Here is a 24,609-nt window from a genome sequence, read left to right on the forward strand (position 1 = left end):
CTCACTGGGACATCTGATCCCAGATCTAAACTTCGAGGGGGAGGGAGAAGGAATGGTCAACTACCTCTGAAGTTCAGCCTGCTCAAGGGTCGTGCAAAGGACTAGTTCATCTAGGATGGACTGTTAAAAGGATACCTTTGTTATGTCTTGGAGGATAATCAAACTAAATTTTAAATGTAAAGAAATAGGATAATAGAATAAGTAATCAAAGAGGTGACAACATAAGGTCATTAAGGGTACAACACTGCAGTTAAATTAATTGGTTTGCATCCTAATCTTGTCAATTCATTGTTGTCTGGCCAGGGAGACCTAGTTAGTCTCAATGCTTTGGTTTCTTCATTGCAAAACGATGATGCTAATAGAATCTGTTTCATAGGACCTTTGCATGCTAAAGTTTCAGTGAGCACTCAGTAAAACTTAGCTATTCTTACTGATATTATGAAGCTGAGACTGTTGTCACTAGAAAAATCTGTCTTAGTTTTTGTGTGTTGGAATGTTGTAATATATTCTATAAAGCTGAACTGGAGATCACATCTTAAAAAATTCATAACTGTGAATATTTCTGAATATCAATTTACATGTAATATCTCAACTAGGCACCTTAAAGAGTTCCCAAGATGAATGAGACAAACTCTACTACCATAGAGCTAAAGATTATATGTAGAGGAAAATAAATACACACTCATACAGGAACTAAAACAAAATTGGAGAAATAGTTTGTTTCTTATATACCTTGAAAAAATATATTTATATCATTTTATGCTTAAAATAATAAATAGAACCATTAACCAAAGTCAACTCTGTGAATTGGAGAATCATGGGTTCATCAGGCAGGTCAGGAGTTTTTGCACAGGGAAATCCCTGACCTTAGATCTCTTCCCCAAACAAATCTGACTCAGTATTCCCATACTTGAAATGAACCAAAAGATGAGTTACAGTCATGGAAATCTATAGTAATGGGAAACTTAGATCAGAATTAAAACTTTGGTGCCTATTATGTTATGTACCCAATTAACAGCATATTTAATTCCATTATTAAATATCTTCAAGGTAAGAATATAGTTCATTGAGATTAGTTCACTCCTGAATTCATCCTGCTACTCATTACGGGTGGCCATGATACAATCACAGAGCCCATACTTTTTTTGTTTTTACACTATATAAAGTGATGTCTCTAGCAACACTCTTTTTCACCATGCCAAGCTAATATTTATCCTTCTGAGCTTTTCCATTCCATGCCATTCACCCTTCATATTTTTACACAGATTGCTGTTTCTCACCAGTTCAGAAGTCCCCTCCTCAGAGAAATCTTTAATCACTGTCTGCACCCTGCCTCCTCCTATTTCTTATCTTTCTAGCATGCTGTAGTTTTGTCACAGATGTCCACTTCCTAAAGTATCTCACTTGTACATTTGTGTATTGCTTGCTCTTTTCAACGATAATAGAGTATGATGCAAACCAGAATCTTGTATATCTTGTTCATTCTCAGATTTCCAGAATTTAGAATACTGCTAGATATAGGGGTACCTGGTTGGCTCAGTTGGTTAAGCATCTGAGGCTTGATTTTAGCTCAGGTCATGATCCTAGAGTTGTGGAATTGAGCCCTGTGTCAGACTCTGTGCTAGGCATAGAGCCGTTTGGGCTCTCACTCTGTCTCTTCTCCACCCCTCTCTCCCTCTCTTAAAAACACAAAACAAAAGAACTGTTGGTATAACAAATATATCTGCCATAATATTGGCTTTGATGTTTGTGAATCAATTAAGGTAAGCAATTATAAATCAAGGCCCATTTTCAAGAGTAATAGACCCTTCAAACACTATTATTATGGGGAGCTCAAATTTCCATCAGTTAATCCTACAGATGTCCTTAAGAACTTATGGAAAGTTTTTACTTCTTGAGAGAAGTAAGATAGAAAAGTGTAGTAAATGGGGAAAATATTGTTTGGGAACCTTTTCCTTGAGAGGATATTAAGTGTGAATATAAATAAGGATATATAAATAGCATTGATTGCATATGAAAATCAGTAGAATCTGAAATAACATGTCACCTAAACTTTACTTCATGATATTTACTGTTGACATAATTTTAGTAGTGCATGCAGCAATCAAATATGCATAATGTTTAGTCAAATAAAATAAAATATGATGTAGGAATTTCATATGTTGAAGGTATATGATAACATATGGTGAAAATATGTCAATAACTAGACTGCAACATCAATGTGTAAGTCCATAAGTTGGAGAGGATTTAGCCATTCCCTGACAATTTTTAGTCTGACTTGGATCATATTTGTGCCTTGAGATTTTAACATTAGTGTAATAATTAAGCAAATGTGAATGTCCAATTTTAGTAATATATGATAGCAATGTATGTAGTTATCTATTTTACTGATAAAGAACTAATAAATATTCATGGTATGTACCTACCTATAAGACCTATTAAGGGAAACAATGAAGCCTACCTATTCTAAACTTGGACATGGTGCATAATTGCATTGATTTTAAATTATTTCAATCAGAATAAGGATAAATGTGGCTCAAAAGTTTCAAGAATAAAACAGATTCATTCCTGTTTTTTATTTCTCTGTAGGTACTACAGACAGGCTCTATGTTAAGGCAATGCCAAATTTCACAGATGTGACAGAATTTATTCTTCTGGGCTTGACCAGCCGTCAGGAGTTTCAAGTTCTCTTTTTTGTGGTATTCCTTGTCGTTTACATGATCACTCTGTTAGGGAACATTGGCATGATCATTTTGATCAGCATCAGTCCTCAGCTTCAGAGCCCTATGTACTTTTTCTTGAGTCATTTGTCTTTGGTGGATGTGTGGTTCTCTTCCAATGTCACCCCTAAAATGCTGGAAAACTTATTATCAGAAGACAAAAACCATTTCCTATGTGGGGTGTTTGGTGCAGTGCTACTTTTTCATTGCCCTTGTGCACGTGGAAGTCTATATCTTGGCAGTGATGGCTTTCAATCGTTACATGGCCATCTGCAACCCTTTGCTTTATGGAAGTAAAATGTCCAGGACTGTCTGTGTTCGGCTTATCTCTGTGCCTTATGTCTATGGGTTCTCTGTTAGTTTAATATGTACACTATGGACATATGGCTTATACTTCTGTGGAAACTTTGAAATCAACCACTTCTATTGTGCAGACCCTCCTCTCATCAAGATTGCCTGAGGGGGAGTCCACATCAAAGAATACACGATGATTGTTATTGCTGGAATTAACTTCACATATTCTCTCTCTGTGGTTCTCATCTCCTACACCCTCATTGTAGTCGCTGTGCTACACATGCGCTCTGCCAATGGCAGGAGGAAGGCATTTTCCACATGTGGCTCCCACTTGACAGCTGTTACTATGTTTTATGGGACTCTCATATTCATGTATCTCAGACGTCCCACTGAGGAGTCTGTGGAGCAGGGGAAAATGGTGGCCGTGTTTTATACCACAGTGATCCCCATGCTGAATCCCATGATCTACAGTCTGAGGAACAAAGATGTGAAAGAGGCGGTCAACAAAGCAATTGCCAAGGCAAACAAGGGTCAATGAAACTTCATTAAATATTTTTGTGGTATGTTGCTACCTATTATGAATGTCCAGGCATAAAAGTCTTAATGCAACAAGGATTTTCTAAAGGCAACTCTTACATACAATAAAAGGTCCAATCTAACACATGATGCCTTACTCCAGAAGAGACTCCAACGGCTAAGACTGCTTTATTCTATATATACAACCTTATTATCAAAACTGACATATTAGTGTCATTCAGAGTGTACATAAAATTGTGTTAAGTGTAGTCATTGGAGGAATTCATAAATGACTCTATATAAATAAATATTAATTACAGATACCTTTGCTAGAGTTGAACATGAATTCCTAGGGTATTTCCCTATACACATGCTTCTCTACCTAGAAAAAGAGTAATAATTCATATATATTTCATGACCTTAGGTATGTTAATGGTTCCTGATTAACCAAAAAGTGTTCTATAACATTCATTCACACATGGACTTCTGAAAATGGAATTGTATTCAGAATCTTCAACCTGTGTCTCAGGACCATCATAAGTTCTATCCTCAGTATGTGTTGTTTGATAGTTAACAATGTCCCTGCTTCAGTAAGCTGTTTATTCTAACTCTACTCTTTAGTTTGGATTCTGGTAAAACTTTTTTTTTTTTTTTTTAAGATCTTATTTATTTGACAAAGGGAGAGAAGCCGGGTAGCAGCAGAGAGAGGGAGAGGGAGAAGTAGGCTCCTCACTGAACAGGAAACCTGATGTAGGGCTTGATCCCAGGATCCTGAGATCATCACCTGAGCTGAAGGCAGACGCTGAATGAGCATCCAGGTGTCCCTTGATTCTGGTATAACTCTTGATATAAGCTGATAAATACAGAACTGAAGAATATAATGTTAGTGAGAAGAAACTAGGATCCAGCAATAACGTCGGATCATATCAACCAAAGGTTTAATAGGACAAAGTCTGGCAGAGGTCAGATTTTATATATCAGAAAATTCATAGATTCATTTTTTAAATTATGCTGAGGACAGGAAACTCCTTTGTCATAAGTGTTCACCCTTTTAAGAGCAGGAAATTTATCTATTTATTCTTGTTACTTTCTATTTATTTATGAGCCTCTTTCTCATTTGTTGTGGTTGTCATCTAAAGTTCGGTTTTCAGATTCATTTAGAGAAAATTATGAATTAGTTTAAGAAAAATATGTAAGCAAATAGTAAGTGTGATATGTTAATGAGGAAGTGTGATATATTTCCAAGTGTGATATGCTAATGAGGAAAAACCATAAGGCATAATAATAATCTAAAAATCAGAAAACACAACTGATGACCACAATCCCACATACACACATTTGCCTGTCATATATCTATATCATCTATATCTATGTATATCTATATCTATAGATATAGATATTTAGTCATTGTGCATATATTATATAGTATAATGCATACAACAACTTCTTGGGGCTGCTCTCAGGTCCTACTTCCCTTGGGGTTTATATATATCCATTGTCTTAATTTTTTCAGAGTCCAATAATTTCTGCAATGTCCAAGACATTGCAAACCATTACATGGTTTGAGTGAGACAAAGTCCAATAGGTCTGCTGTGAAAGTTTCTCTTGTTATACCATCAGTTAATTTTAGTCATATAACATTCAAACAGCATTGGGGAGAACTCAGCTATCCAATGTGCTTCCCACATTGTTCAATGAACTGTAGTCTTAGGATAGAACCAGCTTTGAGTTTCTGAGCTTCATAAGCACCATGCACTCAGCACTTAAAAATGTTAAAACATCTTTTCATCTTTTTCTCACCACTCAGAGGTGGATTTGAGGAGCCAGAAATATTAGCCAATGTCATTTAGCTGGAAGTGGTAAAACTTAGGTATGAACTCAAGACCTTAAGATTCCAAGAACTACCTTCTATTTAACTCAGATGCTATGACTTGAATGTAGACAGATTTTGATTTCTGGTCATGCCTGTGTTTGAATCACAAGACACTTGAGATGAAAACAAGAATGACAGAGAGAATAAAAAGGAGAATGAGGGCGCCTGGGTGGCTCAGTGGGTTAAGCATCTACCTTCAGCTCAGGTCATGGTCTCAGGGTCCTGGGATAGAGGCCCACATCGGGCTCTCTGCTCAGCGGGGAGCCTGCTTCCTCCTCTCTCTCTGCTTACCTCTCTGCGGACTTGTGATCTCTCTCTGTCAAATAAATAAATGAAATCTTAGAAAACATATATATAAAAAAAAAAGGAAAATCAGCTCATGGTAAGAAAGAACTCATATATAACCCTGACACATACCACTAGTATGGCTTCATTTGATAATGAACTTCATTTTGTTTTTTTCTTCACTGTTAATTGTTTGTCATTTCATTATTGAATGAAAAAACGTATTGCCTGCATCATTAGATCCATTCTAACACCTACCATAGTACATAGGTCATAAGAGCTTAGCCTTATAGTTGCAGACTGATTTATTTAGAATCCACCTTCTGCTTGTCTTATTGTTGGAGGAGGTCATTGAGAGGACACGACTGCCAGTTGACCCTCAAGCTGGACCAGGGCAACTGGGAGCTCTTTACTCCTTCCCCTGTCTTTGGAATGTTCTCCCACAGTAGGAGCCATTTTTGAGGATAAAGCCTTGGAGAGCAAAGTGTTGTTGAAGACCATCTGCACGTATATGTGACTGAACCCTGTGAAAGCCTCCATATAAACTTTTAAGATTCTGGCAGGAACCTGTGGAGATTTACTTGTCTTGTGGCCACCTAAGACCAGCCTCACATGTAAGTTTCCTTCCTTATGAGATGGCACCTATCAATCTGGAGGGCTCTACCTCTTCCTTTGGTCTATCTTTGTCCTTACATGAAGAAGCCAGTTTCAAATTTCACTGAGGAAACTCCCAAGGTTAGAAATTAACACTTACTAAAAAAAGGTTGTTGCACTTGAAAGCCACAGAAACCATTCAAAGTATCTTAATAAAAATAAGCAAGAAGCAAGTGTGTTTTTGTCTTAGTTTCTGTTTTTAAGTAAAATTATAGTGCTATTTTACAAAACTCAGGGGTAGGGACCATAACTAGGTTTTACAAGAAACTAGTAGTTGGGTGATTTGGATTTCTTATTTTTCTTTCTCTACAGATCAGCATTCTGTTTTTTAGTGCACAGGGAAGTCTTAAATGAAAACCTCAGCTCCAGAATTCACTTAATTTAAGATTAAATGATCAGCTGAGACTCACTGGAATTACAAGATTACAATGACAAATTCCCTTGAAAGACATCTGATTGGCTTATTCTCAGTTATGTAATCACCTCAATGTACTGTGCTTTTAGGGGTAGGACTCCTAGTACAATGACAATGTCCCCTTCCACATCTGTGAGGAAGGAGAATCTCAGAGGGGACAGTAACTTTGTAAACAGGAATGCCGTCTACACTGTGTTCCTTTTGTCTCCTTAGCCATTCATTCACTCCACCCCTGTACTACCATTCAGAGTAGTTACAGGGGTTGAATTAGACCCTAAGTGGGACACATTGTAGAAGATAAATTCATCAAACCCTATCCTGGGAATTGATCTTGCCAGACTGAAAAACCTAAACCCTGTGCCTGAGCCAAAGCCAGGCATGTCATAATATACTGGCAGAATAACAAAGCAGAAGGGGTATTTGTACTGTAGGTATTTGTACTGTATTTGTACTGAACGCTGGTGGACTTCACCCAAAAGAATCAGGACTGAGAATTTATTTATTTGTTTATTTATTTATTTTTAAATTTTATTTATTTATTTGACAGACAGAGATCACAAGTAGGCAGAGAGGCAGGCAGAGACAGAGGAGAAAGCAGTCTCCCTGCCGAGCGAGAGCCCGATTGAGGGCTCGATCCCAGGACGCTGGGATTATGACCTGAGCCCAGGGAAGAGGTTTTAATCCACTGAGCCACCCAGGCGTCCCTATTTATTTATTTATTAATGGGCTTTCAATACCTGTTTTCCACACTAGTACTGCCTTATCCCACATATTCCCCTTTCTCCTTGGGGCCTGATACAATGCTTCCCTTGAAAAACTTCTGGAGGCACTTGTGGCTAGTAGCTCATGCTATTGGAATTCTTGCCTTGGTGGCACATTAATTGCCTTAATAACCCTTTTCTGACCCTTTAATTTTCTCAGAGTGTTACTATCTCCTATCAAAACTAGAAGTTTGTTTTTGTAATTATTTGGTTGATATTTGCCTTCTCTATCAGAGTTCAGCCCTATCAGGTAGGAATGTGTCTGCTTTGGCTCACAATATCAAGCACACAGTGGACACTGAATATTTGAATTTATGAGTGAAAAAAATTAATTTATTACATTACGGTCGAAGGTTTAAGTGGATTTGGATTTTTTTCCTTATAATCACTTCAACATAGAGCTATATTCTTGGAATGTGACAGCAATCATAATTACCATATTTTTTTCTTTTTTTTAAATTAATTAATTTTTTTTAAATAAACATATAACGTGTTTTTATCCCCAGAGGTACAGGTCTGTGAATTGCCAGGTTTACACATTTCACAGCACTCATCATAATAACTACCCTCCCCAATGTCCATATCCCCACCATCCTCTCCCGTCCCTCCTCCCCCCAGCAACCCTCAGTCTGTTTTTTGAGATTGAGTCTTTTATGGTTTGTCTCCCTCCCAATCACATCTTCTTTCATTTTTTCTTTTCCCACCCCCCAACCCCACCACACTGCATACCATATATTTTTAACTACATCTGGCCTGTCCCCCAATCCTTGGTAAAGTCCCCATATCCCCCAAAAATATCCCCATATTCCAAAGAAACTTTGGAAAGCACAGCTTTGCTTAGGGAATTTAGGGATAGGTATACATTTTTGCTTTGATAGGGTAGTAAAGGGGAGTAGAGCTTTCTAAAAGGTAATCATGATTCTCAAATCTGCATAATGGAAAATGACATCTTTTCAAAGGACATGATAATTGTATAATACCAGAGAGTGACCAGCAATGTATCTAGTGGTGTTTAGAGGGAGAGTGAGGACTGGTGGCTAGCAGACCAGGTAGAGGTGGGGGCAGGCTATGAAATGACATCGGAATGGACAAGAAACTTACTTCACCAATTTCCCTGCCCCCTTCTCTGTCTTCCACTAATATACAAAACAAAAATACTTTTTTTAATTAATTATTTTTATTAACATATAATGTATTATTTGCCCAAAGGATACAGGTTTGTGAAGAAGCAGTTGACTCATCATTTGAATAGTAACTATTGAGGTCGGTATTATCTGGGTGATATACCTAAATAGTAATAGGCCCTTACTTATACAGCTTTTCTGTTGCTTTACTCCACAACAATTTGTTAAAAGTTTAAATTCTACTCCTTTAAACATTTCATCTTATTAAAGACTATATGAAAAATATAACTCATGTACAAAATAATTTTACTCATATAAAGGGTGGTAAAAATGAATTTACCCCATCAAAATCTTATAAAAGATTATAAAAACAACGTATCTACATGGCATTACTCCAAGTTAGACATTATTCCAAGTCATTTTTTAAAGTTTGTTAAAAACAGGACATAACATTTGTCAATTGCTTTCCTTGAGGCATTTTTTACCTCTTGGTTCCTCAAGCTATAGATCATGGGGTTTAGCATAGGAATTACTATTGTGTAGAACACAGGCCATTTTGTCTCTGTCAAGGGAATGGTTTGATTTTGGCTGCAGATACATGAAGATCAGAGTCCCATAGAATATAGTCACAGCAGTCAGGTGAGAGGCACAAGTAGAGAAAGCTTTGCACCTCCCTTCTGTAGATTGGATTTTCAAGATGGCGGCCATGATGTATAAGTAAGAAATAAGAACAGTGGTCAAAGAGCTGATCGTGTTGAACCCAGCAAAGATGAAAATCAAGATTTCTTTGAGGCTGGTGTCCAAGCAGGTGAGGGCCATCAAAGGGACATCATCGCAATAGAAGTGATTGATGATATTGGGGCCACAGTAAATCAGTTGGAAAGTAACAACTGTGTGGAGTAAAGCAACATAAAAGCTGTATAAGTAAGGGCCTATTACCAGTTGCATACACACCTTTCGGGACATAATCACCATGTAGAGAAGAGGATTTCAGATGGCCACATAACGGTCATAAGCCATAACTGCAAGAAGGAACATCTCTGAAATCAGGAAGTTCAGGAAAAAGCCCAGCTGCGTTGCACATGCATAGAAAGATATAGACTTGTGCTTGCTTAGGAGGGTCTCCAGGAATTTGGGGGTTACTGATGAAGAGTAACAGAGGTCTACGATGGCCAGATTACTGAGAAAAAAGTACATGGGTGTGTGAAGTCGAGAATCCAATCGGATTAATGAAATCACCCCAAGGTTCCCTATGAAAGTTAGAGTATACACCACTGAAATGAGCACAAACAGAATGACTTCAAACTCTCTATGGACTGAAAAACCTAAAAGAATGAATTCCGTCACTTTGGTTCTATTCCTTTCAGCCATTTATTTCAGTCTCTTAACTGCTGAAAAAAGACAAGATAAAGTCAGAGACAAATTATTTAGTCAAGGAATTGTCACCAGATGCCAACTCTTGCATGTTTTAGCTTCAGAAATTATAGTTCATTGAGGTGGAATTTAAAAACAAATACATCCCATTTCAAACTGTTCTCTCTGGCTGTTCATAATTTTCTGAGGTCAAAAATTGAAGGACAATAGAAAAATAAATTGATGGCTATATAGTAAAAATGACAAACAAAAAACCCTTTATATGTTTGTAAAGATTTTAAGTTTTAGATTTAGATTATTTTAAATTATATTGGGTAAGAGGAAGAAAACAAATTTTTATTTCCTGCCCCTTTATTTTCTTCTTCATGGAGCAAACCCATAATGCATCAATTAGTCTTTTTGAATAGATAACCTTTTTTTTCAGTTTTAACAAATATGCATTATGCTGAATGAAAAGGTAAACAGGATATCTGATGGGGAAAATGGACCATTAAATGTTTTTATTTGTGAATTAGGCAAATTTTGAAGTGTATATGTTAGTTCATTTTCAAATACTGCAATCTAAAAATTAAAAAATAATATGCTTGTGAGTAGGAATAGAATATGTATATTTTTAAAAATATAGTTATTTGGATTATAGTGTTTATGGTATTCTATTTTAATTACTTCCAATGTTTATAGTTGGAAATGTTTTCCAGCATTTCTGGTAAATTCTCAGTGAAACAATAGCATGCATTCTTACTTTTAAAAGATGGCAACCTCTTTGTCAAAAGAAGGAATGATTTTCAAGAAAAAATACTCCTTTCATATGATGTTTGTAAAGTTTTCATTGTCAAAAAAATGACTTTTGGATGCCTGGGTGACTCAGTCAGTTAAGCGTCTGCCTTCAGTTCAGGTCCTGATCCAGGGGCCTGGGATGGAGCCCAGCATCTGGCTCCCTGATCAGCAGGGAATCTTTCTCCCTCTCCTTCTGCCCTTCCCCCACCCCAACCCACCCCCAGTTTGTGTTCTCCTTCTTTCTCTCATGTTCTTTCTGTCTCTCTCAAATAAATAAACAAAATATTTCTAAAAAGGCAATGGCTTTCATGTCCGCAGTTATGAATATATCAGTATTACCTCTTGGTCCAGCTTAGCGATCCAAGCTGTCAGTCATTATTGGTGAGTCACTTTCCCTTATTGGATTCTGTATTTATAAGACATGTGAAGCCATGTCTTTCTCCAATTACCACCATATTCACAGTCTAAGAAGACCCTTGACCTTCAGTGTCTTCTCACCTCCATCTCCAAAGTCAGAATTAATTTATCTTATTCCTCCGTATATAACTCGCCTGTAGTTATCACAACTTACATCGTGTGGTTTTTGGGAGTTACATGTCTCTTTCCACCTCTGAGACTGTGAAAGTTCACTTTAATTTTGTGAGGAAAGTAAAAGATAAGAAATTCTCACCATAATCAAATACACATGCACATACATACAGTGTGTGAAATCTCTTTTTCTCCCCAAAGGTATTACCCAAAGGGAAACAGTTTTGTCTAAGTGGTCAGAAAAATCATCTTTTAAATTTTCTCTTCTTCCTTTATTGACTCAGCTTAACACTGTAAATGGCACCTAATGCATTCTCCAAAATTACATAAAATATATACATGCACACATACATGTATTCATACAAACATATATAAGTGATGTGTATGGATATATATATGCATATGTGTATGTGTATAAACACACATGCATACTTGCATACATAAATCTGACATGAAAACAATTTTCTCTCTCATTCATTTTCTTCCTTCTTGGTAGAACCAAAGCTCACCTTGTGAGAGGTGTGTTTGGATAGAATTTTGGAACTGGCTTGTCTTCCTGAGCTGGCATCTCCCTTTTCTGGGTGTAGAACAGAAGGGGAAATGAGAAAGTGTTGATGGGATCACTTTGGATGTTTGAGAGGTGGAAGTTTTATTATTGGGTTACTTTTCTTGGTACACATACTGGAATCAGGCTCATTTTCTTTCCTTGTACAACCATTAAAAGAGAGGAAAAAAATGCAAAATCTACATTTTCATCAATTTCAGATTTTGAAAAGACCAGCCCCCATTTTGGTGTATTACTTTCACTTCTGAATAGCTTTTTAATACACATTTCTTGAACCCATCAAGATTTTCTTCTAAGAGAAAAGGCAATACATACATAAAAGCTTGTCTTCTACAGAAACTGACTTCTGAAGATTTATCAACAGTGAAATATATTTCTTCCAAAGAAAGCCTTAGTCTCAGTGAGCTATTGAGGGGAATAGCTTATTCTGGGAGTGTTAGGAGGATTATTTCATTCTTGCGTTTAGATGTTAGCTTCATCCAGTTGGAGCGGAGTCAGACAGGGTCATCTATTTTCTTTTTAATGGGGAAAACTGGATGACTTGGGGAAGGTCTGTGGAAATGACCAACCATACCTGTTTAACTTACCTGGTTGTGGAAGAAATCTTCCCCTGAATGTTTTCAAAGGGGCCTCCTTCCAATGATACTATGCAATGATACTATCCAATGATAGTGAAGGTATGTGAATGTGTGATATAGGCTTTATACAATGGAGTCTTTATTCCCTAGCGAGTTAATTCCCAGTGTTCCACAGACATGACTACCTTAGGGTCACTGACACTCCAGGGCACAACTATGATTAAAAAGTTCTAATTAGGAAAAGATTAGTCCAGGAAACAAAATTGACATTAGGTCATATTCAAATTAGAACTGTCTCACCATAAAATCACTAGTCTTTGGTTATTTATGTCCAATCCGATTTACGTAAACAAAACAAAGAGAAGCGAAATCAAGTGGCAAGCAATTTAAATTACAACCATTTCTAATGTCATTATTTATAATTGTCCCTTCCTGCCTATGTGACCATTTTAGAGGGATTCTGGTTTAATCATTTGTCTTATCTAGCTGAGTGAGTTTTAAATCTAGAAGTTCTAAATTTTTTTAAAAAAGATTTTATTTATTTATTTGACAGAGATCGCAAGCAGGCAGAGAGGCATGCAGAGAGAGAGAGGAAGTCAGGTTCCCTGCTGAGCAGATATCCCCATGTGGGGCTTGGTCCCAGGTCCCTGGGGTCATGACCTGAGTTGAAGGCAGAGGCTTTAACCCACTGAGCCACCCAGGCGCCCCTAGAAGTTCTAAATTTTTAAGCGACAACTCTGTTTATTTTTTCTTTGCTAAGTGTGGACATGAAAATAATAACAAATCCCCTTTATTTATATTTTAGAGAGTTGACATTTAACCTTTAAAGTCACGTTTCATTAATTTGTTGTATGACCTAAGACAAAAACCTAAGCTCTTTGTCCAAATAGCTAATTGCCTTGATGTTATTTAATTAAATAACCCATCTTTCTTATTAATTTACAATTTAAAAGTATCATTTTATTTACTAGAATAATTCAATAAATTTGACTAGCTTCTGATTATAATAAATATCTTGGAGTATTAGAAATTTATCAAAAGCATTTTTATATATCCTTTCTTTTGTAAAATAAATATTTTACAGAATATAAATGAAGTATATGTATATGTATGCTGATTATAAAGCTTTATACATGGGAAGATATAAATGCAAATATAAAAATAAATATATGTCACATATAAATATATATAATCTACCAGAGGTCACTGTTCTTTAAATGTAGGGGACTTTTGATTTTTTTTCTTTTATATTTTTATGTATTTCATTAAATTGGGCTCATAGAGTATATGAAAATTTACTACTTATGATTACCATTTTTACCATCCATATATCAGGATTTTACATGTTATTTAAATTTCTTTCCAAAGCATTTTTTTTTTAAGATTTTACCCATTTATTTGCCAGAGAGAGAGCACAAACAGAGGAAATCACAGCCAGAGGGAGAGAAAGAAGCAGGCTCCCGTTGAGCAGAGATCCCGATGCGGGACTCGATCCCAGGACTCTGGGACCATGACCTGAGCTGAAGGCAGAGGCTTAACCCCCTGAGCCACCCAGGTGTCCCCCCAAAGCATGTTTTCTACTATAACTACAACAGTTCCTATTTCGACATTTTGTGATTTAAAAAAAAAATTATAATAATTCTTTTATTCAAAATTTGTTTTGAATGATCCAGTATTTTAGGGTAGACTGCTAAATGGCTCTAAAGGTTCAGAATATCTGAGAAACTAAGGGAAATTCCAGCTTCTGTACTGCCCTTCTTCATCTGGTGATTTTAATTAAATAATTGATGGTCATTAAGAAAAAACTGAAGTCAGAGTTACTCCAGTGTTGATGATGAAATTGTCTCTCTGTGTCTTATTAAAAACTCTTCATTGCAAACAGAATTCCCTACTGTAATTGCTTCACAGAGGCTACTTGATAATCAGTTTCAAGGGGCCTTATTAAAATGACAAGGTTTTCACCTTTTTCATGGGGACGTATTAAATGAAACCAATTTCAGGAATCATAAAGTTTCAGTGTAGAATTAATGAACCTGCAGTTTAGTTTGAGTGTGTGGAGATAATCTTCTGATTCCTTGGGGATGGCTATTTCCTCTACCTTGAACTGCCTTCCTTTGGGAGGTAAGATATTTTAGTAGGAAGAGAAGGGGATGTGGAGTCAGATCTAGGTTTGCAAGCAGACCCTTCTGCTATCTACCCATGTGCTCTTGCGAAGGCCATAAATTCTGAGCCTCAATTAAGAAATGAAAATGCTACTTATAGCACGGGGTTATTTTGAAGAGTAAACGCATAACAGATTTTAATTACTTTGCAAACTGCAAATTGATCATATAATGATTATGAGTAGAATATTAATGATCATAATAAGAGGCACTAAAATTCATTGGGTGCTTATTATGTGCCAGACAAGGTACTAAAAAGTTCTACATACATGTGAATCAAAAAGCAATTCTTATTCTTTCACAAACAAGAATCCCACTCTAACAATGAATGCCACATCACACCCAGGGAATAGAACTATTAATCACACCTCTAAATTCTCTCATTTTTTAGGGGATACACATCAGTTGCAACATGTAATTTTTTTTTCCATTTTGAATTCCACAAATTGTAATGTTTCTACATATCGGTCTCTTTCAAATTCATTGGATGTAATTCCATAATGTTAAGCCGCTATCTTTGAGGGAACCCTTGAAATACATCTGATATATCAGTCTTGTATAGGAGACATTTCTATTATTTTTTTCTATATGTGGTTTAGGCAAAACTCATTATTATGATCTACAATGTTGTGTATCTGTGGTCCTGACTGTCTTTTCTAATTTCTCCTGCTTTTTCCTTCCCTGTCCACCACAAAATTCCTTTCCTTCATTGATTGTAGCTATCCATTTTGTCTTTGCACATTCTGTATCACTGAAATATTATTCCACAATTTTTCCTCTCCGTAATGGCTAAATCTCTCATCTTCTTAGTACAAGGTCAAAAGTTAACATCTTGGTAAATTTTCACTAAATTCACATAATTTTCTCTTTACCTAATCTCCCAAAGAAGGAAGAATGCTGATTGATTATTTCTCAGGATACTCTGCATCTTCCTTATGTCACTGTTCTATTTCTCATGCTATATTATAATATGCATTTTCCTTGTCTGTCTCTCTCACTAGACTCTGAGCTACATGATAAAATAATATAAATAAAATAAATAAACACTTAAAAATAATTTTCAGTAATTAGGGGAATAATTTGAATAAAATGACCTAAAAGAAAAGAAACAACATAGTAGATTATTATTATTTCTGTATTTCTTTAGTGCCTTTTTATTTGAATATTTTTGAGTACATTTTAGTTCAATACACACATATATAATAGACCTCACAAGATTGTTAATAGATTCTTTCCATTTTGTTTTTTTAAAGATTTATTTATTTATTTTGGGGGTGGGGTAGAGGGAGGGGGAGAGAGTCAAGCAGTCTCTGCACTGAGCATGGAGCCTGAAACAGGGCTTGATCTCACAGCCCTTATGATCACGACCTGAGCCAAAACCAAGAGTTAGATACTCGACCAATACACCACCCAGGTGCCCCACACCATTGTGTTTTTCACATTTCTAGTAAGTAAGAGTGCCATTTCTGGTGAAATTTAATTATTCTGATTCATTGATTTCTTTGGGTTTTGCTGATCACATTATTTATGAAACATGTTTTTATTCCTTTCTTTAAAAATTTTACTTCTCTTAATTTTGTTTTGTACAGATTTCCTGGCCTCCTTGATAATACTTTAGATAGAGATGTATTGATATTTTAACCTCCCAACTAATATGACTATTCACAAATTTTAAAATGTGTTTATCCTTTTAATAAATGAATTGTTATTAGTAAATATTTTTAGTAGGGACATTTTCAAACATACACAAAATTTTATTCATACTTCTTACCACATTCACTAGCCCCCCAAATTTATTTTGAAATAAATCCCAGAATTCACACCATTTCATCTATCAGTGTTCTCCAGACAAATATCTCCAGGGAGAACCTCTAGTCAAAGTTGTGTTACTGTTACTTGTTTCAACAAGGGAGGTTGAACACCATGGGAAACATGTCCATCTCAATAAGGGGGCTTAGGTATCAAGCTTAATATAGGATTTCGTCCTGTGAAGTTATTTATGGTAGGGTTCAAGAAAGCATGTTTGCACTCTGGATTAGTTGCTGTCATTGAGTGCCTGTGTTTCTATGATGTGATATGTTAATGGTTCTTATTTAGAACATGGACAAATTGGAGTCAGGTTAAAGCTTTAGTTGGTAAAGAAGACACAGTCCCTTATATTAGCCAGATGGAGAAGATGTTTGACCATTTTTGTGGTTTAGACACAGTGTTCTCGATTTTGTCTAGATCTATGACATTATTACTGAGTGACTTTCTTTTTGTCTTGCTTCATTACCATTACCCAGTAAACTTTTCTCATGTTGGTGCTCTGTGAAATTATTGACATATCATTAATATTATTGATATGACACTACAGCTTAGCTTTTAGTGTCAGACTAGATCCCACCTGACAATTCTCAAAAAATGTTTTTTCTTCCTCATATCCACATGTATCTCACTGAAGATACATAATTGTGATCACATGGATAAAGTGTTGAGTTAATATTTTAAGCATGTACTAAAAATCCATGCACCTTACAGATCATTTCCTCATTTCTAGGAATAGTAATCTTATCCATTCTTTAAATCCCATCTTGAGTTCTTCATTTATCCAAAGGTCTTAGGATACACCCACCCTCACTTAAATAGAAGTGATCTTACTTACTAGCAACTTCCCAAAACGTTTAATTTTCAAAAACAAAACAAAAAAATGAGATGACTTGCAAAGGAATTTGAGAATTACTGGTCAGATTCCTGAGAATAAACCTATATAATTCAAATGAAGAGATGTGAACAAGCAAAGAATTGTGAGGCACTTAGAACCTAAGAAAAGTGCAATCTTATCACTACCTCAAGGTTTGAAGGGACATAGGGAGTTGGAGGAGCCCAGTGGGAGGAAGGCTATGGATGAGACTGGAGAGTGTTGCATCTGCTGCTTAAGATATGGTACCAACGCGAGGCGAGAGCAGGGGCAAGGACGAAGTGCACTGACCTCCCTCTCTGATGCCATCAAACCTCTTATCACAACTTCCTTATGGCTGCATCCAGTTGGATCCTGCTCTCATGCATGTCTAGGAGATGCAGTTACTATGTGTATGCTTAAAGCAGAGAGAGGACGAGAAGTGCCAATTCACGGTTATGTCTCTGGGGTCAAAATATGATTTTCACTTACTCAGTGAGTGACCTTGAACAGGATGCCCAATCTCTCTATACTTTGGTTTCCTCCTTGGACAATAATAATAATACCTAATTGATAGGAATATAATATGGTATAGCTGCTATGGAATACATTATAGAGGGTTCCTCAAAAAAATGAAAATAGAACTATCTTATCCTTCATCGATCTCACTTTTGGATATATATCCAAAAGAATTGAAATCAAGATCTAGAAGAGATATCCAAATCCTCATGTTCCTTGCATCATTACTCCCAATAACCACAGTGTGGAAGCAACTTAAATGCCCATAAAGAAAATGCGGCATATACCTACAATAGAATATCCTTCAGCCTTGAAGAAGGAGGAAATTCTGCCATATGTGAGAACATGAGGATATTACACTAAGTGCAATAAGCCAGCTACAGAAGGATGAATACTGCATTATTTTAAGTAGAATAATGAAGCATCTTACATTGACTCATAGAAAGAGTAGAATGGTGGCTTCCAGGGACTGGGGGTTGGAGGATATGAGAGTTGTTTGTCAATGGGTAGAAAAGGTCCGTAAGTTCTAGAGCTCTGCTGTACAACATTTTGTCTATAGTTAACAGTGCTGTATTGTGCACTTAAGAAATTGCCAAAGAGGTTCCATCTCATGTGAAATGTTTTTACCATGATTAAGAAAAGAAACAAAAGCTGAAAAAAGTGTGGTTTATTAAATGATAAGGATACAATATACATTTTTCCAGGTTCCAGAGGAAATCTGACAAAGAACTGAAGAGCGTTCATTGTCTGTATCAGTAGGATAATTATCAGACAAGCTGTAAAGAGCTGGCTTCAGTGGTGGAGGGAAAAGTTGGATTGGAAAGCACAAAAAATTGGGAGAACTTGGAAGCAGTAGACAAATTTTCCAGGAAATTTTGCTTCTTCTATGAGTTTTGTTTTACACACATGCTTATCTAGTAATGTATGATATATAGTAGACTTAAAAATGGTTTTCTAGTTTGAAATTTGGTAAGAAACTGGATTTTACCATTAATAAAAACACATTTCCTTTTTTGTATAGATTCACCAAGCTAGAATCTGAAACTGGTTTTCAGGTATGATTTTGGATTATTTTGGCTTTATTTACTTTTTGTTTTCTCTTACTTTTTAAAAAAAATTATTTATTTGACAGAGAGAGAGAGATCACAAGGAGGCAGAGAGGCAGGGAGAGAAAGAGAGGTAAGCAGGTTCCCTTCTGAGCAGAGCCTGATGTGGGGCTCCATTTCAGGACCCTGGGATTATGACCTGAGCTGAAGGCAGAGGCTTAACCCACTGAACCACCCAGGCACCCCTCCTCTTACTTTTTAAAGCAGACATCTTCTGAACACTTACTTACCATAGAGTTTACTGAATCCTTCCCATACATTAATTTATTCAATCCTCACAAAATCATAAAGGATGTACAATTTTTATTTGATTTTGCAATTGAGGCCTAAAAAATATGGACATTGTCTAAGGTCTAATACGTTAGTTACTCAGGATTTAAGTGTTAGTCTTTTCCTTTCACAAAACTTGTATTTTTATTCAAATGAACCAAGGTTCACAGTCTTTTCATATTGTTTCTACTAGTATAGTCTATTCTTTCCTTCATGGACATTGTCTGATTGGTATACTTGAAGTATGGTTCCTTTAGGAATACAGATAATTAAAAAGATTTTTTAAACTCCCCAATATAATTTGTCCAGCTCATCTTAATTTGAGAAAAATAAGAAAGAAAATATTACAGCTCTCAGATATCTCCAGAGGTTCAAATTTAAACCCAAAGGGATCTAGGAACTAATAAATCACCCAAACAACTTCAGAATGAGCTCACTGATAGTTTAGGATTATTGCTAAGCCCAGGTGAGTCATGGAATTTGTATATGGAGTGAATCACCAATGCTCTATCAATAACTAAGTTTTCCATTAGAAACCTCTCCTCTTGGTGAGCTGTGGTATTCGATGGAATGAATAAGCCTGCTTTTAGAGAAAATGCCTATAACATCCTAACTGCATTTCTTAGTTTCATACTCCTTATTGTTACACTCTTTGCTTTTTGGTACTTTCTAAAGGATGTCTTCTTCCTTATTCATCTCCAATTCTCTGTCCTTCCTTCCATCCCTACCTTCCTCCCTTCTGTCTGTCTGTCTCACACACACACACACACACACACACACACACACATTCCTTTAAATGACCTCATATTGAGTTAGTGAGATAATCTGGAATCACCCTCTGTCCTACAGTAGTACCCACAAAAGCTAGTTGTTATTATATAGCCAATGGAGTACAAATACAAGAGCAGGTGGGCTTTTCTGTTTAAAATTCTATTATAAGAATGGGCGACCAAGGATGGCTCTACACTTAAGTGCTGGTAACAGTGTTTATCTCTCCTTGGTCTTTGGAAACACCAAATGTTCCCTAATAAATAAAGAATGAGTACTCACTGTAATTTTTGAATCGTGACATAAAATAGAAATCCACTGGATTTCATTTTTCTAATTTTGCTTCTCAGAAGAGATGTTCTTGATGCCTCGAGAAGGGTTTTAAGACAATCAGACTTATACCCGTGCTTCCTAACCCTCTTTTATGTTATGCCATGTCATTGGTATGTGTTTTGGGACACACAAAGGGAGCACTGATGGGTGAAGAAGTCACAATGTCTGCACATCTGTACACCTGTACACCTAGTATACTGGTGGTGCTCAGTGTGCCTCTGGAGCCTGGTAAGCTCTGGAGAAGAAACCAAGCTTGGTGAAGCCCTGGAATGATGGATGCTTGGCTTGGAGAAGCCATACAGACCCTTATAAAAAGCAGAGAGCAAGACCTGGATAAGACTAGGCAGTGAGTAAATAGAGAATAACTTGGCTTATAGAGCAGTGGATAGGAGAGAAGAGGTTTATCAATGGCTATTTCTTTCTTCCCTGTTTATTGAACTCATTTTCTGTGTAAAGTTTTGCCATTATGTTAATTGCCAAAGTGTGTAGACACATCAGGGATAGTTCCCTAATCCTTACTAAGCAGAGGCAAACCCTTTAAGAATTAGTATAAAGAAAAGAGTTAATGTGCTCAAAAACAATTTTTGAGAACCTCGATGGGCAAAATGGAATCTATAAAGACTGATGGAGAACCAAATAAATGAAGTTCTTTTTTGTTAAAAACAGGATCCAACTACCAGAAAGGACTAAAAATGATCATCACTAATTAATTTGGTACTCAAATAACTGAAAATAACAAGTATTTGTCTTGCTATACATAGTTAAGTAAATATCTAAAATGTTTCACCAATAGCTCAAATAGGTATAAAAGATGTAGTTTTTCATATTATAAGTATTGGCATTCATATATAAATGAATTTATGTATATACACATATATGTATACATACATACACATATATGCCTAAAGTTAAATGTATCAAAAATAGTGTAATATTATGGTAATCAATAATTGCCATCATCCATTGAAAATAAGAGACTCCTTTGTAAAATTAGGTAGTATAAAACATTTTTTTGTCCTTAAATTCATTTGTTCATTCAATTTCCATCAAAAGAAAAAGTAAACCTAATGTAATATATTATGTTATAGAAAGTATTTCCCTGGTCATTTTTCCTTACTCTCCTAAAACTCAAATACATGCACACACACACACTGGAATTTTATTATTGTAACAATAGACTCTATAGCTTTTATATATTACATTAGTAAAATATTTCTATTTGAGTTGTAATCACAATTAAGTGATTAAAATAACTGATATACTCCTAATGTTGATGCATAATTGTTCGATACGGATTTAACTTTTATTTGAAATTTATCTTATTAATAAGAATGGGGTATATTTATGCAATCATATGAAAAGAATTATCTAAATGCCCAAATGTTGGAGCAAGGAATCATACACACATTCCAGGTGAGTGAGAGATACGCCTTGCATTTGTGAACTGTGAAAAGTGTGAGTTTTGAAAAGGGAAGATGAAAACAAAACAAACAAAAAACCAAGATCATAGATGCCTTCTCAGACAAATGAGTTTCAGAAAGGAACAGATAAAAATAATGGAGGGATTGAAAATTGATTTTCTTGAAAATATTCTTGTCCACATATCCTTTGGTGAGTCTTTTCATGTGAGTAGAAATAACCATACTCCAATTTTATTTCCTCTAGCATGGTGGAGTCACTGTTACTCAAACATATTCAGCCATAGGTCAGGCAAACAAAACCAAAAGAGAAATAAAAGTAAGTTTGAAAATATGGCTGATTTTTGCTTGCTATTCTCATGAATTTGTTTTTTAGGCTACTTCTTCCCAAACATGTCTGTATTTGGAATCTCCTGGGGGGCTTTAAAATACTGATGCCTGGGTACTAACCAGACATTTTGATTAAATTGGTAGGGGGTTCCTGGGCATTGAGATGTTAAAAAACTCCTTATGTGATTCAATGTGCAGTCAAGTTTAAGACAAAACTCACTTTAAGAAGGACACAATGAAACAAGAAACAACAGTGCTTATTAAGTAAATCTTCAGGTGAAATATGTCAGTGATTTTGAGGACTTCCCCTCAAAATTGACAGAGATGTGGAAATGACAGAATAATTAGGAAGACTTTGAGACAGTGTTTGCTTTAGAACAACCTATAGAAACTAATTGGAGGCTATGAAAAAAAGTTACTTTTAAAAAATTAGAGGAATTGATAAAATAATTCAGAGAGTAGTAAGGTAAATACAAAATCATAAATGCTCTGTTTCATGAGCACTTTAACAAATGTCTATAGGTAGTCTTGTTCCTAGGGTGATTTAAAAGTTTCTTGAGTTTGGAATCCAAACTCCACCTTAATATTAATATTAACATAGCTTCATTTATGAGTTACCTGTTTTTGTGCTGCTATATTTATATGCATACAAAGAAAAGATAGTAGCAACAAAAACACTGAAATCTTAGTGTTAGTGGTCTCAAGTGTTTTCTATCAGGTGGTATTGCAATTTTAACCAGCACCCTTCCATGTTCTTAAAAATTACAAAGCAAAACAACGTTCAAGAAAGCTATTCTGAGAGTATGGGACTCCTCTCCCTGAGGCAAGGATGCATGTCATCAGAGAGCTAAGGTGTACTTTTTGCGCACAAGACAACATGATTCAAGGCAAGAAGACACCAGCAATCATCTTTTGTCAACAGTGACAAGGGCCATGAGAAGCGTCATTTGTATTCCTCAACTTGCAACAAAATCAACAAAATTCACTGGGATAAATGGCCAATGTCAATATTACCTATGTCACTGAGTTCATTCTAAAGGGAATTACAGACCGGCCAGAGCTTCAGGCCCCATGCTTTGTGGTGTTTTTCATCATCTATCTGGTCACAGTGCTGGGCAACCTGGGGTTGATAACCTTAATCAGGATTGATGCTCGACTCCACACACCTATGTACTATTTCCTCAGTCACTTGGCCTTTGTTGATGTTTGTTACTCCTCTGCTATCACACCAAAGATGATGGTGAATTTTGTTGTGGAACTCAATACTATTCCTTTCCATGCTTGTGCAACACAGTTGGGCTGTTTTCTCACCTTCATGATCACTGAGTGTTTCCTTTTGGCTTCCATGGCCTATGATCGCTATGTGGCCATCTGTAGTCCTCTGCACTATTCAACCCTGATGTCAAGAAGACTCTGCATTCAATTAGTGGCAGTGCCATATATATACAGCTTTCTGGTTGCCCTATTCCATACCATTATCACCTTCCGTCTAACTTACTGTGGCCCTAACGTAATTAACCATTTCTACTGTGATGATCTCCCTCTCTTGGCTCTGTCCTGTTCAGACACACACATCAAGGAAATTCTGATCTTTGCCTTTGCTGGTTTTGATATGATCTGTTCCTCTTCCATCGTCCTTATCTCCTACATCTTTATCATTGCTGCCATCCTAAGGATCCGCTCTACCCAGGGGCAACGCAAGGCCATTTCCACCTGTGGCTCCCATATGGTGGCTGTCACTATTTTCTATGGCACCTTGATCTTTATGTACCTACAGCCTAAATCAAATCATTCCCTGGACACAGATAAAATGGCATCTGTATTTTACACAGTGGTGATCCCGATGTTGAACCCCCTGATCTATAGTCTAAGGAACAAAGAGGTGAAAGATGCCTCAAAGAAAGCCTTGGATAAAGGTTGTGAAAACTTAAAGCTGTTAAAATTAAGAAAATAACAATAATAAATTCTTTATTAAATGCAAGAAGGTAAATAAATCAAACTTTCTCCTGCTGACATTTCTTATAATTCTTTCCTAATCATTTGAAAATGTGACTGTGCTTCCGCAGACCTTAACTTTTTCTACAAGAACCAGGGCAAGTCTGGAATGTCAGTGTGATTCAGAGAATCCCATTCAGGCCATTGCAGCCATTACAGCCTTTACAGACCACTGAAATTATGGTAAATACACCCTCAGACACATATTTATGCATGTCAAGCAAAGGGTGCTGCGTGGTTTTGTTAGAATTTACTATTCTGGAGCTAGGGCTGCCTGAGTTTGAATGCTATGCTCTTCCTTTATTAGCCGTGCCCCTTGGACAATCAACTTAAACTATGTGACTCTGTTTCTAATTCTGGAAAGTAAGAGGACCCAATTCATTAGTTTGTTTTAAATAAGAAACAAGTTAACATTTATGAAATGCTTACAACAATATCCTGTGATAATAAGTGCTATGAATGTGTTTGTTGTATAAATGTTTGTTAACTAATTGAACTTAAATAAAATAAGATTTAAAAAAAAAAGTTATTTCATTGTGTTCTCAAAGGCTTATCAATCTGGAAGAAAGAGGAACAAAGCTTGGT

General features: G+C 36.1%; 2 protein-coding genes and 1 pseudogene across 2 annotated transcripts; 2 read left to right on the plus strand and 1 right to left on the minus strand.

Moving 5' to 3' along the window:
• Window positions 1-2,618: 2,618 nt before the first annotated feature.
• LOC116860456 (olfactory receptor 5M9-like) lies at window positions 2,619-3,552 on the plus strand. Its single transcript, XM_032846511.1, is given in 2 exon segments — window positions 2,619-2,876; window positions 2,878-3,552. Coding segments are annotated over 2 exon segments (933 nt in total).
• Window positions 3,553-9,058: 5,506 nt separating this feature from the next.
• Window positions 9,059-10,013, minus strand: LOC116860491 (annotated as a pseudogene).
• Window positions 10,014-23,023: 13,010 nt separating this feature from the next.
• On the plus strand, window positions 23,024-23,983 carry LOC116860407 (olfactory receptor 1038). The gene has a single exon (XM_032846462.1). The coding sequence runs from the start codon at window positions 23,024-23,026 to the stop codon at window positions 23,981-23,983; it is 960 nt and encodes a 319-aa protein (XP_032702353.1).
• Window positions 23,984-24,609: the final 626 nt, after the last annotated feature.

The sequence above is a fragment of the Lontra canadensis genome, unplaced genomic scaffold, assembly GCF_010015895.1.
Source record: "Lontra canadensis isolate GAN:19392208 unplaced genomic scaffold, GSC_riverotter_1.0 scaffold176, whole genome shotgun sequence".
Taxonomy (NCBI): domain Eukaryota; kingdom Metazoa; phylum Chordata; class Mammalia; order Carnivora; family Mustelidae; genus Lontra; species Lontra canadensis.

Bases quoted from the DNA above. Each gene is read 5' to 3' on its own strand.
- LOC116860407 (XM_032846462.1), top strand. From the start codon at position 23,024: ATGGCCAATGTCAATATTACCTATGTCACTGAGTTCATTCTAAAGGGA.